The 16,407-nt window shown below is 28.0% G+C and overlaps 2 protein-coding genes and 1 pseudogene across 2 annotated transcripts; 1 reads left to right on the top strand and 2 right to left on the bottom strand.

Annotated features, from left to right (window-relative positions):
• Nucleotides 1-5,797: 5,797 nt before the first annotated feature.
• Nucleotides 5,798-7,250, bottom strand: LOC125370931 (annotated as a pseudogene).
• Nucleotides 7,251-7,803: 553 nt separating this feature from the next.
• Nucleotides 7,804-8,555, top strand: LOC125370930 (ATP synthase subunit beta, chloroplastic-like; the record flags this gene model as incomplete). Its single annotated transcript, XM_048378389.1, has 1 exon — nt 7,804-8,555. A coding segment is annotated over one exon (657 nt), but the record flags the coding sequence as incomplete, so codon positions are not given.
• Nucleotides 8,556-11,318: 2,763 nt separating this feature from the next.
• LOC8282207 (actin-depolymerizing factor 2) lies at nt 11,319-13,419 on the bottom strand. Its single transcript, XM_002533055.4, has 3 exons — nt 13,173-13,419; nt 11,890-12,155; nt 11,319-11,790 (listed from the first exon to the last, which is right to left on the bottom strand). Exons 1-3 carry the CDS (start codon nt 13,173-13,175, stop codon nt 11,640-11,642), a joined length of 420 nt encoding a protein of 139 aa, XP_002533101.1. The 5' UTR covers nt 13,176-13,419; the 3' UTR covers nt 11,319-11,639.
• Between the last annotated feature and the right edge of the window lie 2,988 nt (nt 13,420-16,407).

Below are 16,407 nucleotides of genomic sequence, written 5' to 3'. Positions count from 1 at the left end.
CTCCGCTGTTATGGCAAACAGTGGGGCTCACTAGTCACTAACACATTAAAAAAAGAAAATCTCATCCTTTTGCCACATTAGCGAGTTGTTAATGTTTGTTAAATGAGGGGCTTGCATTATTTTTTATATAATTAAGTTCTCCAAGTCTTGAATAGATTCAGCAGAGAGAAAGTTAAAAGAGTCTACCACTCAGAAAAAATATTATTTTAAAATTTAAATAAATATCATATATTTTAAATTCTAATAATACTAGAAGGTACTATAAAAAAAATTGATAATTTTAATAAAAATAATACCAGTAATATAACTTAGTCCCAAACCCTATGGTAGTAATAATATTTATTTAAAACTCTTTATCTATTAATCATAAAATACTTAATCAATTTATCAATTGTTTGAAATACTCATTTAATTAAAAAATATATCAAAAGCATTTACAAAACTATAATATTAATTATCTAATATAATTAGTTTAATTCATAAACTTATAACTAGTTAATCCTAATTTGTTAATCTTAATGGAACTCAATAATATAGCTCTCATTTCATATTCAATAATCTTCATTCTACTCTTAATCTAATTAGAAACTTTCATTGAATATCAACTGAAGAAACAGCTAAGTTAGTACCAATGCTAATTTTGTATTTGCTTGAATTTTTGTGCTTTGGCCTTTGAGTTGTTACTTGAGACTTTTTGCTGTTAAGAAAATTCTTATACTTAAAATAATAACAAATAGCTGCACAATTTGCGGATCTTAAGAGGGAATCTCAGCCTTAAAACCCAATTTACTTTTGGAGGCAAGGCAATCTCAACCTGTGCCCAAATGCATTACAGACCCACCCACCACCTACCTGAAGGGGTAAAATTGACATTTTATGTGTTACAATCAAATACTATAGAATAAAATATTTCCGTCAAATCAAATAAGTTCAATTTCAACTATTTTAACAAATACTACTAAAATTTATATTTAAAGACACGATGGATTCATATTTTTTAAAAATTATAAATTCATTTGCCAATACTTTTTAGTTAAATTAATTAAATAAAATGTGATTAAATAAATATTAATTCTTAATATTAAAAACTAAATTTTTTTATTTTTATATATCAAAAAATTAAAATTAATATTTGTTATCTTTATTTTACTATCATGGTCAACTTTTCCAAATCATCATCAAATTTCAAAAGTTTTATTTAAAATTTAAATCTATTTGACTTTTAAATAGAAATTACGGAATGGTACACGTTGAAGATACTCTTTGCTCAAATAGTATATGATGGCATTTTAGATTGATAATGGCTCCCATTTGAGCTGGCAGCTTTAATCTCTTTTGCTCAATCATTGATGCCAACTTGAATTATCTTTTCATTTTCTCACAGCTAAGCATTGGGATAGCTATTTTATATGTTAGAAAGAAATTTTAGTGCAGATACTGTTCTTCTTTTTCTTTTTTCTGCTTGTGTAAATACTTCCTGATTTTGATGACCAAAATGTTGAATCTTATATGTTTCTGTGGGTTTTGTGTATTTAATGTTAAGGTCACAATGGATTGAAATGCAAGTGTTGGGGGGTCAGCAGGCTTTTGGCTTCATAAGTTAGCTTCAAAGTGGTCCTGTTTGTTTTGTGTTTTCCTTTTCCATCTTACAAGCAAGAAAATATTATTTATGAACAATTATGGAATATCAAAAGTACATTTTATGAGGCTTAATAACCAAAAATGAAAAAAGAAGCATCAACGATTATTAAATTTTTTAATTATATATCATAAAACTTTGTAATTTTATCAATTGAATACATAATTTTAAATATTTTTCTTCAATTCGGTCAGATAATAATTTAGAGCATGAGATTTTCATTTTATGGAAACATCAAACTGAAATATTTGATACCAAATGTAACGGTATGAGGAGGGTTTTCATAGGGCTTGATTAGTGGCTAAATGGAGAATATAAGAAGGAGCGATTCTAATATACTATATGTGTATGATACCATATTAAATTATAAATATAGATATTATTTTAATTTTAATAATTTATTAATATAATTAAATATTAGATTAATTAATTACATATAATATTTAATTATTGATTAATTAAATATATTATTTTTATTTATTAAACTTTTTATTTATTTTTAGAATTTAATTAGTGGTATTTTGATAACTATAAGATTTAATTATAAAATTTTAATTTATATAAATAATTAAGAATTATATGTGAATTCATTGACGATCTATATTAGTATAAAAATATAGAAAATAAATAAATTATTTAAAATAATATTTAATTAATATTCTATAATTTAAAATAGATATAATGGTAGGATGCCGCAATAGTACCCTAGTAAAACCGTATAAAATGAGAAAGAAAGCTGTTGATGCCAATTATTTTAGGAAAAAAAATCAAAATATTTATATATTTTACTCTTTATTAAATTTACATTATTTTTTTTTACTTTTATTGTATTTAGATATTAAAATACAGTTTTTAATATTTTTTAATTTATGATTTTAATTAATTTTTATTTTTTAAATTATTTTTAATAAAACAATTGAAAAAATAAAAAAACAAACCATAAATTTAAAAAGATTAGAAAAATAATATCATTTAAAAAATATTTATACAATAAAGTGGTTCTTTTATTGATTTAACATATTTCTGAAAAGTTATAAGTAGAGATGATCATTGCCTCCCAAGAGTTTATTGTCACGAAACTTCGGCTTAGAGGTTAGCCAAGTCGCGCGACACTTAGTTAACTTGCTTGTTAAAGTCGAACTAAGTAAGCCCAGGACCACGTTACTATTATTTATTTTTTTGCTTTTGTGTTAAGCTTATTTATTTATTTTAATAAATGATTTGCTACAAAAGGATTTTTTTTAGTGGACGTGTCACAGCTAATTTCTCTTTTTTTTTTTTGAAAAGACGAAGAAACAAATTCTATTTTTTCTCCTATTTACTACGGCAACGAAGAATCAAATTATCACTATATTTATTCCTTTTTCTACTTCTTCTTCTAAGTGCAAGATAACCCTAAGGGGTTGCGGGTTTTTCTACCAATTGGGGCCCTCCCTTCACCACCTCCATGGGGATGGTCTACAGGGTTCATAACTACTCCTCTTACTATATGACGCATGCCTAGCCAACATTTAGATCCGGCTATATTCAAACTTTTCTGGTTCATCCCGGTATTCCCTACTTGTCCGATTGTTGCTGAGCAGTTTTTGGATATTAAACAAATCTCTCCAAAAGGTAATTTTAATGTGGTCGATTTCCCCTCTTTTGCAATCAGTTTCGCTACATCAGGCCAGTTAGTTATCTTATTCAACTGTATACACTAGAATAAATAATTTCTTATTTATTTGATATTTATTTTAATATATATTAATATTAAAATATTAATATAAATATAATCTATATATATATTATTATATTATAATATGTATATTATATGAAAAAAATTGCGTCCAACAAGATTTGAACCTATACCAACAGTTTAGAAGACCTTTGTACTATCCATTAGACAATGGACGCTTTTCTATTCCATTCTAATTTTTTTTATTTATTTTTTCATATTTTTTGTTCATAAAAGAAAGAATATGCAAGATAATTTTAGAAATTACCTATTTTTTGAATTGAAAATGAATTGTAAAAAATGTAAATGTAAATGATGGATTAATTCTTTTATATTCATTTTAGAATTATTTAATTTTAGAATAAAATATTCTTTTAGAATTAAATATTATAATTTTTAGAATTTATTATTAGATTATTAGAATTTTCAATTTTTATTACAATTTACAATTACTTTTTCTAACATTATTCTAGTTTCTTATTAATTTATATTATAATAGTATAAAGATAGTATATACACTATCTAGAGTCTATTTATATAGAACAAATTATAACTATATACTATAACTTTATATAATATAGTTATAATAGATATTATATAGTTATAATAGAAATATATAAAAACTTAATAACTTCTATAATAACTAACTACATAGAATAGAGGGTTATTATATATTGTTAATATATAGTTAGCTATTTATATAATATAAAATATAAAATTAAAAATTTGTATAATATTTTATATAATATAAATTTATATAATATTAAAAAATTTATATAATATTACAATATAATAATATTAATGATTAGAATATAATTATAATAATAGAAAAATAGAAAATACGTATAAAAAACTATTCAAAAATTTTAAATAAATAATTTAAATTTTTTGAGTTAATATTTTTTTAGAAATATTCTATATTCTATTATATTCTATATTTAGAATAAAAATATTATCTCTATTTTTTTTAGACTCTATTTTTTAGTATTTTTTAGAGAGCATAGAGATATAGAGCGGATAGCGGGAATCGAACTTGCATCGTTAGCTTGGAAGGCTAGGGATTATAGTCGACGTTGATTCATCATCTTTAACGTCTCTAATTCAAAACCGAACATGAAACTTTAGTTTCATTCAGCTCCTTTATGGAATATGGAAAAATAGAGAATCTATTGTTGATTATTATTGATAGGAATTTTCTTGTTAAGATTCTATAAATCGATTGAAACCTCAGATTCATATTAAAACGCCGATGACTTAATAAAAACTTCAAACTAAGTCCAAAGATTCCCTGAGTAAGAACCATTGTACCATCACTTATTCACTGAATAAATATAATGAGTAAAAATTCAAAGAAAGGTTTGTCCTTTGATCAAACATAGAAAAAGAGGAGGAAAAATCTTTCAATTTATACCTTCTAATTCTTTAAAAAATTTTGGAATCCGGTCACAGGATCTGAATATTAAGTATGAATCATAGTTCTAATACTTCATAATCTATTTCATATATTTTGTGCTCCAGATACTAAAATAAAACTTGACGAGGTAAAAAATCATCTCTATCAAGCCGACAGGCCCACTCTCTGTACTATCAATAGGATCAATTATAACAAGTCGCACACTCATATTCCAGAAATACAGAAAGAAAGAAATTTCACGATCGGACTACCAAAATAGAATAAAAAATCCGAGACCAAGCCAAAATGCTTCTTTTGTATTGAAAAACTAGGACTTAGCGATTCTTGTAAATCTAATTCATTGTGATTCCGTCTAGTAAAATGGAAGAATTATAGATCTCCAAAATAATAGATAGGAATACCGCAAATAGAGCCATTGCGACACCCATCAAAGGAGTAGTTCCCCATCCAGGAGCTACTTTACCATATTCTAAATTCAATGGTTTCAATAAATCCCCTACAACAGTTCGTCTTGGACCAGATCTAGAACTACCCTCTACGCTTTGTGTAGCCATAAATCCTATTTGTATTAATTGAAATCTATTGACTTTGTATACCATTCCGTTGTAAATAAATGATCTTATTATAGATCCATTGTGGTCTTGAAATTAAATTATATAATAATAGAAACAACTTTATTTTACCCTTACTTGACTTGTCTTTCCAATAACTAACTGGTCATTTTCTTTGTTTTAACGCGTTATGGAAATAGCAACCCTAATCGCCATCTTTATATTTGGTTTACTTGTAAGTTTTACTAGGTATGCCTTATATACTGCTTTTGGGCAACCCTCTCAATAACTAAGAGATCCATTTGAGGAACACGGGGACTAGTTGAAGTAAAGAGCCTCCCAATATTGGGAGGCTCTTTACTTCAATTAAGATAACGAAAAATCATTGTATCTTTTTAGTTGGAACTTTAGGTGGTTCGCGAAAAAATATAGCGAAAAGAATGATTCCTAAAGTTGAGACTAAAAGGAATGTATAAACTAATGCTTCCATAAATTCAATCGTGGTTTACAATTATAGCTTCCATACCTATTTATTTGAAATCGTCTCCCGGATTAAAAAAGAATAAGATTCAAAGAAAGGACGGCAATTCAAATTCAGATATCTCTAGTACCTTGTGTCAAATTACAAAAATAAAATAGAATAGAGGCGAAAAGTAAGAGATATCAAATATTGTATCAGACTACCTATCTTCTTGTAGTCGGATCTCCAATTTTTTGGAATGCTCCAAATTCCACTTGAACGTCTAAATCTGGATCAATGCCAGCAAAAACATCTCTGAATAAAGTTCGAGCACCATGCCAAATGTGTCCGAAAAAGAAGAGCAGAGTGAACGAAGCATGTCCAAAAGTAAACCAACCCCTTCGACTGCTACGAAAAACACCATCGGATTTCAAAGTAGCGCGATCTAATTTAAAAATTTCACCCAATTGAGCGCGTCGAGCATATTTTTTCACAGTAGCAGGATCACTATAACTGACTCCATTTAGTTCGCCACCATAGAACTCAATGGTTACACCTACTTGTTCGACACTATACTTTGACTCTGCTCTTTGAAAAGGAACATTGGCTCTAACAATTCGATCTTCCTCTACCAAAACAACTGGAAATGTTTCAAAAAAAGTAGGCATACGATATACAAAAAGCTCACGCCCTTTTTTATCTCTAAAGATAGGATGTCCTAACCACCCAACAGCTATTCCATATCCGTTGTCCATTGAGCCTGCTCTGAACAATCCACCTTTTGCCGGATTATTGCCGATATAATCATAAAAAGCTAATTTTTTGAGAATTTTAGACCAAGCTTCAGATAAACTTTGATTTTCGGCCAGCCCAGCACTAACTCTTCGATATATTTCTTGCTGAAACTATCCTTGATCCTATTGATATTGAGTGGGACCAAATAATTCAATCGGAGTAGTTGCTGAACCATACCACATAGTTCCAGCAACAACAAAAGCTGCAAAAGGGACATCAACGATACTACTCGAAAGGACAGTTTCAATATTTCCCATACGTAATCCTTTGTATAAACGTTAGTATGGATGCACACTAACATGGAATAGGCCCGCTAATATACCCAATGTACCCACTGCAATATGATGAGAGGGTATTCCTCCCGAAACAAAAGGATCAAACCCTTCCACACCCCTTGCTGGATTTACGGGTTGTACCTTTTCAATTAGTCCATAAGGATCAGAAACTTATATTCTAGGACCATACAACCCGGTTACATGAAAAGCGCCAAACCCAAAGCAAGCCACCCTTGAGAGAAATAAATGAATTCCAAAGATCTTTGGCAAATCCAAAGAAGGTTTTCCTGTACGTTCATTGCAAAATATTTCTAGATCCCAATACACCCAATGCCAAATAGCTGCCAAGAAGCACAAGCCAGAAAACACAATATACGCCCCAGCCACGCCTTCATAACTCTAAATACTCGGATAAAATTAATATTAAATATAAATAAAAAAATAATTAAGAAAAAAAAAAGAAAATTTTAATTTAATTGAAAATTTTCTTTCATTTGAAAAGTTTCATTTAAATTGAAAAGGAAAATATAGATATTTGAATAGTGAATAACATTTTTTAATTTAGATTTAGAGTAATAGTAATTTAAAATTAAAGATATGTATATTTATTAGTTTCATTTTACAATTTAAATTTTTTTCTGACTTTTCTCGTTCATTAAAATTATTACTTTATTTATGAAATTAAAAAAAAAATTTATGACTATGGGCGAATGACGGGAATTGAACCCGCGCCTATGGTGGATTCACAATCCACTGCCTTGATCCACTTGGCTACATCCACCCCTAATCCTATAACTCTATTTAAAAATAAATATTCAATTAAATATTAGAAGTAATTAAATATTATAAGTAGAAGGGTTTCAATTTCTAGCATTTAAATTTTAATTTTGTCTCTCTTAAAAGATTTTATAAGATACAAATACAAGAGTAAAATAAAACTACAAAAATAAAAAGACATAAAAATAAAAGCTTTATCTTTTATATCTTTTATTTTCAATCGAAAAAAAAAAGAATTTCAGAAAAAAAAAAGGATTCTTTACAAGAACGAATTACTTTTACAAAAGAAGGGTCCATAACTTCTATTCAAGCAGCTTATGTACCTGCGGACGATTTGACTGACTCTGCTCCTGCCACGACATTTGCACATTTAGATGCTACTACTGTACTATCAAGAGGATTAGGTGCTAAAGGTATCTATCTAGCAATAGATCCTTTAGATTTAACGTCAACTATGCTCCAACCTCAAATCGTTGGTAAGGAACATTATGAAACTGCGCAAAGAGTTAAGCAAACTTTACAACGTTACAAAGAACTTCAAGACATTATAGCTATCCTTGGGTTAGACGAATCATCCGAAGAGGATCGCTTAACTGTAGCAAGAGTACAAAAAATTGAGCGTTTCTTATCACAACCCTTTTTTATAGCAGAAGTATTTACGGGTTCTCCGGAAAAATATGTCGGTTTAGCAGATACTATTAGAGGATTTAAATTGATCCTTTCTGGAGAATTAGATAGTCTACCTGAGCAGGCCTTTTATTTGGTAGGTAATATTGATGAAGCTACTGCAAAGGCTACGAATTTAGAAATGGAGAATAACTTGAAGAAATGACCTTAAATCTTTGTGTACTGACCCCAAATCGAATTGTTTGGGATTCAGAAGTGAAAGAAATCATTTTATCTACTAATAGTGGACAAATTGGCATATCGGAAAAACATTTACAAAAGTTTTGTATCGGAATTCACAAAGAAATAATCCAATTGATCAAGATGAACAATGAGGATTATATCCATACGATTTTGCACTTCTCGACAAATATAATTTGTTTCGTTATTCTAAGTGGTTATTCTATTTTAAGTAATGAAGAGGCGGGCTGTGACATTATGGACTCTTTTATTCAAACCACAAACGTTACTTTTGGCAAACCGTGAATCTCTATAAATATTTTTTTATTAATTTATTAATTAATAAATCACATTTATGATTAAATAATAATTCTAATTCTAAAAAATTATTTTTTAATTATATTTTTACTATTATATTTATTAATAAATTAATCTATTAATAGATTTTGATTATAATTTTAGATTATAAAAATTTTAATTTAATACTGTAAAATATTTATCTAAACTTTTTACTTTAAAGTAGAATCTTAAAACATGTTTTTTAAGTGGTGACTAAATTCTTTTCTAAATTCTAAATTTTAATTTAATTATGTGTTATAATTTTTTTATTTATAATATTTTATAATAATATCTCTAGTAACTGCATCCTTAAAAAACACAATAATAATTCAGCGTTGCAAGTGACTAAAATCAAGCAATTCAAACAATACGTAATAGAGAATCATATCATATATGATTGAGTGACTACAATAGTTATCCAATATTTAATATATAAGTTTTAATATAAGTAATGTTAAAACTCTTAATAAAATTGAACTATCAAATGGTGATCGTTTCTAAATTTTAATATTTATTCAACCTCATTATTTGTTGTAATTTTTTTAGTTATAATATTTCAAAGTCTTATTTTATATATATTTTATTCTATTACCACTATAATTTATTATTTTTTTCTAGTAAGTTATATTTAATTAATAAAAAATTAAATCAACAAACCCTAATTATACTAATCATAAGGCTTTCTTAATTTTAAATTTTAAAAAAAGTAATTCAAAAAATAAGATCCAATCAATAAACAAGTCTACTATCGAGCTTAAAAAATGAACCCGCTTACAAGTTTTATAAATGATTATGTCTACGAGCTTTATAAACAAATTAGATTAAACTTGAGTTCACGAGCATGTTCGCAAATCTGTTCGAGAACAATAAACGAGTATATTCGAAGCTAATAAATGAAACTCTGTCAAATTTAAGTTTGACTTAATAAAGTTATTAAGTTCGAAGTTCAACTCAAGTTCGACTCAATTAAATTAATAAATGACATTAAACGAGCTTTATATCAATTTGAACTATAAATAACTCATAATACGTGCTCGACTTAATTAAGTTAATGAACGACATTGAACAAGCTTTTTATCGATCCGAACTCTGGATAGCTCACAAAACATTTGATTTGTTTACAACCTTATTAAGGACTAGAAAGCCCAAGTAAGATAGAAACTTAGTAGTCATTTGATTCATGAGAAACAAAGGAATGTGTTCACAAATGCCATAAAATAATTAAAAAAAAATACATGTAAAAATTCTTGACAATAAAAATATTTAAAAATAGAATTTTATTTAGAAAAATATCGTAAAATAAAATTTATTTATAAAAATATCCAATTTAGTTTTTTTAAATGAAAAGATATATGTTAGGTATATTTTGAAAAAGAAGTATATATGTTCAATAGGTATATTTTGAAGAAGAAATATATATGTAAAATATATTTTTAATAGATAATGAATTTAAAACACATTAGATTTTGTAAAATATTATTGCATTTTGTTAGATTTTATGGTATTAACAATAAAAAAAAATTCTATTATATATTTTTCTAATTTAAAGATTTAAAGACGTGTTGAAAATATCATTATCCGAAATTAGATAAATTATTATAAGGTAACAAAAGTATATGGGTAATATATATTAAAATATATATATATATCTAGTATACTTTTGATGTAAATAACAGTAAAAGATATATATTTAACGAAAAATAGTATACATTAAGGGTACATTGGGTATCTGAAAAACCTTGACCAAATGCAATAAAATACAAACTTAAAAAAAAAAAAAAACAACAAAAGGTATATATTTACTGATAATAATATATTTTGAATATCTGAAACTTTTTAAAATGAAACAAAATTCAACTCAAATATTTAACATCAAACAATATATATTTATTAAAATATAATATACATTAAATATTTATAAAATATATAAAATTAATTTTGAAAAACGAAAAAATAAAAAAGTGAAAAATGGGTACCCTTAAAAACAAAAGGAGGTATTTTTTTTTTAAAAGAAAGGTATTTTTGTAATTGTTAGAGAAAAGGGTACATAGAGAAATTTCTTCAAAAATGAATCGTTTAGTTTGTTAGGATCAAATGTGATAACTAGGCGAATACCCACACAAAGGTAATGGCCCTTACCAGCACCATGACCTGGATCAATAATCAATCAGGTATTACTGTAGGCCCATGTACACATTAAGTCCGTAAATTAAACTTAGTTCTACTAAAATCACTTGGTCCGTAAATACATATATTGATAATTAAACATGTAATCAAATCAGAGCACAGAATATACACGATTCATTGTATTTACTACTTAGCAACCAGTATAATCATGAATGTATTATTAGTATAATATTTAACCAAATACAATTATAAATTATATAAGCTTCTCTTTTTAGCACCTATAAAATCATGAATGTTCCTAATCATCAAAAACTATTTAATATACTTCTAATTAAATTGCTTATGAATATTTAATCAAATAAGACTCTACAATATAAGTTCAGAGAAGAGTAAAAACATCCATTTTCATATTCCAAACTACAAATCCCAGTTTGCTCCTACCATCAGATTCCGATACATCACATATTGTGAACATAACTATAAAGAACACACACCTTGCATAAGTTCAGTACATAACAAATTGTAACAATATAATCAAAATCATCAGACCTGTTCAAGAAGAAGACTATAAGTTGAAACTCAAACCACAAACCAACATCATAATTCAGTCAGGTTCACAGCCCATGAACTACAAACATTTTGCATTTAAGAGTAGAGTGGATACGAAACTCTCCATTGTGAAATTTAGGAGCCTTGTATTCAGTTGGCACGGCTTCTAAAGACATCAAGACCCATCTCAGTAGGATCAGTTGCCTGCAACTCTATCTGGATACCATCTAATTCTCTCTTGAACCTGTCCTTAGAACTTGCATAGATCATCTTGCTTCTCACCCTTGATGTGTCGGGAGACCTTTGTGTATAGTAAATAACAGAAAACCAAAGTTTTAAAAAAATGCCATGCAAATAACCACAAACACACAACTAAACTATTTTTAATATATGTTATTACCATGCAATAAAGAAAATCCTGCTCTTTTGACAATTCTCTGCAGTCACGAAGTCGAAATCATAAACCGCGTATCGACACTCATCAGCAGGAAGGCTTGCAGTAAAATCTTCGTAGCTTTGGGCTGGCTCACCAACCTTTTCCACAATAACCTGCTTTTGCTTCTCCTCGATCTTAAAAACAATGAAGCGATAAGTTCTTTTTGCCTTCAGCTCCAAGAACCTTAGCTTGCAGTCGTCGTGCACAGCCATTCCAGATGCAGCATTAGCCTATACAGAAAGAGAAAAATGTTAAGTAAATGAAAGATTTCATCAATCATATTATGGCTTCTTACTGCTTACTTGCTCAATACCATATTCCAAGATGTATATTTGAACTACATTGACCCGCTTATGTCCAATGCCTACAATTCGATGGATCAGAATTTTATACATCTCAAAACATCATGATAGTGTGCACAGAAATTGATGAACTAATTAGGCCCTTTGTGGATCAATACATACTCTCAAAACCTTAGTGAGAAGTAATTAGGCCACTGGTCTCTAAGAAAGCTGGGATGCATAAAACTAATTTGGAATAAAGCCACCTTGTTAAAATACAGAAACTAACACACACTAAAATCGGCAGATCGTACAAGTCCACATAAAACAGAGTAAAAATGTAATCCAACACGAATAACCAATTCTCTCACGTAAATAAAACATAATCAACTAAATTCAAACATCTAAGCCACCTCATAACGATCATGATCTATACAAAATTTTTAAAGTTGAAAATGATCAAAGGAAAAGAAATTGCAACAAAAAGTAAAACCCTTTAGTCAAAAGATGCAAATAATGCCAAACGATATCCATCAACAGTGTAAATCTACGAAATGCAGATCTGATTTGGATCTGCACTCCATTTCTAAATATCAAATGGACTAATTTAACCACCCTATGCACTCGATCAACTAAACCTAAAGTTCATTTAATTATTATTTTTTTTTTCAAAATTGACATTGTCAATTTCCTCAACTACAGCAGACAGAATATTAGGAATTAAAGATGACTAAGTTAATCAACAATCAAAATCGAGTAAATGAATAAGATCATAAACAGAAAAATGAAAAACCCACAAACCAAAAATCAAATCCAGTTACTCATAAAATATCAAAATCGACATAAAATTATAGATCTACCATTAAACTAATTGGGACAAAAGGAACAGTGTCTATAATCACAGATCAAAAGCCACGAAATTGAACTGTGAAAAAAAAAAAATTGAAGAGTGAAACAGAGACTAACCATAGTTATAAAGATCAAGAAGCTACCCAAGAAAAGGGAAAAAAAAAAATAAAAGAAACTTGAGATATTTGTATAAGCAGTATCTATATATAACTACAGATAGAGAGAGGGGAGAGAGATTGATATTATTCAAGCTTTTTCTTTACTCCTTCTAATAGAGACTTGAATAATGGAAAACAGACTCTCTTTTTTTCAATTTTAAATTTTTTTCAATAGAAATTCAAAGGAATTTTTTTGGTGGCTGGCTCCACTACTCCTCTAAATATCATGATGGTGCCCATGCGTGACAACAGGGACAAAGTATGTTCGTCCAATCATAATTTGCCGCGTGGTGAAGATTCTAAAATGTCAGTTTTACCCCTTTCTTCTGCTACATTGCTTTCTTGGTCGGTTTTCGACTGGAATTTTGAACCAACTCAACGCACGCAATCATGAGACCTGACTTTTGGCCTGTTACACAGAGGTGGGTGGGTGTTTGGGCGAGAACCGTGTAGCTAATCTAGCCTCCAAACATGACTAAGCTTGCTGTGAGCTAAATTGGCTGGACCGGGCCTCTACAATTTTGTTTTGGGTTCTTTAAAAAAATTACTATTCTTAATAATATTATTTACATTTTCGTTCAAATTTTTTTTGTAAGAATATAGTTTAAAAAAAATCAGATTTACAACCGTTCAAATAAAATATTTTAAAAATAATAAATCTTAAAATAAATCATCACATGAACAACTAAAAAGATCCACTAAAAAATCAACAAAATCATTCACTTATAAAAAAAATAAATAACTGAAAATAAATAAAAATTAAAGACAATATCTATTTAACCAAATAGAAACCCTACCTATCTTATTTATCAATATTTTTTATGTTATTTAAATACTATGTTTCCAACAATATTTTAGTAATTTATTAATATTTTCTGAACTATTAAGAATTTTAAGACATGTTTAAACATATCAGTTTATATTTAATAGCTATATTTTTTAAAATTGTTTTATTTTATTTTATTTTAAATTTTATTTTAATTTTATCTTGAATTAATTTAATTAATAACATATAAGCATACTAGAGTGCATTAATAAACAAAATATTATTACTGTAGCAATAATATTATAAGGGGGACCTATCTGAAATTTAATCGAAGCAAAATGTCAATACAAGTTTCTCTATCTTTCTCTTCTATCCACATCATTTTCTGTTTCTACCTAGTTATTCTTTTCCATTTTCTTTCTTCTCCGGCCAAATCAACTACTTTTCATCCCATGCACTACGACGTCACCAATTTCATCAGAATTTTTTCGATTTTGACGTCTCGAGGAGAGATATAGCTTCTATCTCCATTGTCATGACCACACAACCATCTTTAAACTTTCTTTGGACGATCAAACACCGAAAATGGCTTTCTAATCTAAAAGCTATAGAACTAATAAGAACAACTCTGATCCAAAGCTTCGAAATGTTCTTTATACATAAAAAATGAAAAGGAAAGGTAAAACTACAAAAAAAATGTAAGAAATGTGAAGAATGAAAGAAAAAGCGTGTATTCTATAATTTCCTCTTTTGTTTTCTAGCTTTGCGATGAATTTTTTACCATCTTTCAAGGAAGAATGTGTATTTTTGCCCCTAACATTTGATCTAAGGTGCACATTTATTCCTCCATATTTTAGCGTGTTTAAATATAATTTTAAAATTCTTCTGCAAGCTCCATATCCAATAAGAAATTAACAGACGTTAGCAACCAGCTAGTATGGCAAAAGATGCATCTCATTAACACATTAAAAAAATATTATCTTTAATCTTCTCCACCCACGTGTTAAGCTTTAGGAATTCAAATCATGTCGTGTTGTGCAATAATTTTAGTAAGCTTAACAAGATAATGCAGTAACTTACGGTACAATGGCATAATCAACAATTAGTTATTGGCTCCTAAACTTCTAAAGTTTTTACAATTAACCTTATAAACTCAACTTTAGTTTAATGGAAACTGTCGACTTCATAAGTCATGTCTTTTAAACCCTTCACAGATGGAAGAAATAAAAAAATTAATATTTTTATAAATGTTGTTAAGTTAATTACTAAAGTATTATAATTATGAAATATCAAACAATAAAAAATGGAAATCAAAATCCAAATAATGATGAAAGAGCATGAAATTGACATTAATGATGATAAAAGAGGTATTTATTATCTTAAAAATATTAACTCAAACAACAACAGTATTTTTGGATGAAAACATAACGAATAACAACATAAATAACCAAAGTTTCGACAATTGATGAAAAAATCATGGCCTTTAAAGAAGAACCCACTATTTGGACCCAATCCTAACCACCTTCTTCGAGCGCATGGTATAGTTGTGATGCTTATGCAAATGCATATGTTAATATCAACACTTATGCTATGCCATGTTACCAAAAAATGCAATCCTCCACCAAACATCGTTGCATCAAAGTAGAGGGTTGCGATTGAAGGATCTAAATACTTGCCATGCGCCGCCAATATTTTCTAATTAACCCAAGAGTTTGGTCATAAATCAGACGATGAAATCGTTAGATAATTTTTGTAATACGTCGGACAAGTAATTATTGAAGCAACCAATACCGATACCTTTTTTTCATCATCGTTTCCATGGTAGGACCCATATAATACCCACAAGCAGCAATGACAACAATAAAATGAAAATTTCTTTCAAATGTAGAGTTTCGAGTTGCTCTCTGACTGCTTTTAAGAGTTTCAATTATTTAGGATTGATTCAATTAGAATTGTCCTTTATTGTTATTCAATTTGATTTTCTTTTTTTAATCAAAATTTATTAATTTTATTGGTTATTAATAATATAATAATATGTTTAATGCGCTTTTGACAAAATTTATAAGCTAACGTGTAAATGCTGGTAGTGAGGGATTTAAAATTAACATTTATAGAATTAAGAGGTCCAATTAAACTAAAGTTGAATTTATGAGGTCAATTACAAAAAGTGAACAAATTTAGGAGGGCTAGTTATATAATTTGCCTTCGTTATTATAATTTTTACTTTTATACTGGTGACAGTAAATTTTGCAAGAAGCCTAAAAGATGATAAAGATAAAAAAAAAATCCCCCTCCCCTCTCTCACTTCTTAATAATCTATTTGAAGAAATTCAAATACATTGAGCAACTGTGCGAGTATAAGAAGCTATCTTATCATATTGTCTTTACGTTTGAGCTAAAGCTAAATAAAACAATGGAAGCTTCAAAT

Source organism: Ricinus communis, chromosome 8, assembly GCF_019578655.1.
Source record: "Ricinus communis isolate WT05 ecotype wild-type chromosome 8, ASM1957865v1, whole genome shotgun sequence".
NCBI lineage: Eukaryota > Viridiplantae > Streptophyta > Magnoliopsida > Malpighiales > Euphorbiaceae > Ricinus > Ricinus communis.
The sequence above is the reverse complement of the archived record's forward strand: the minus strand, read 5'-3'. Positions and strand labels throughout refer to the sequence as shown.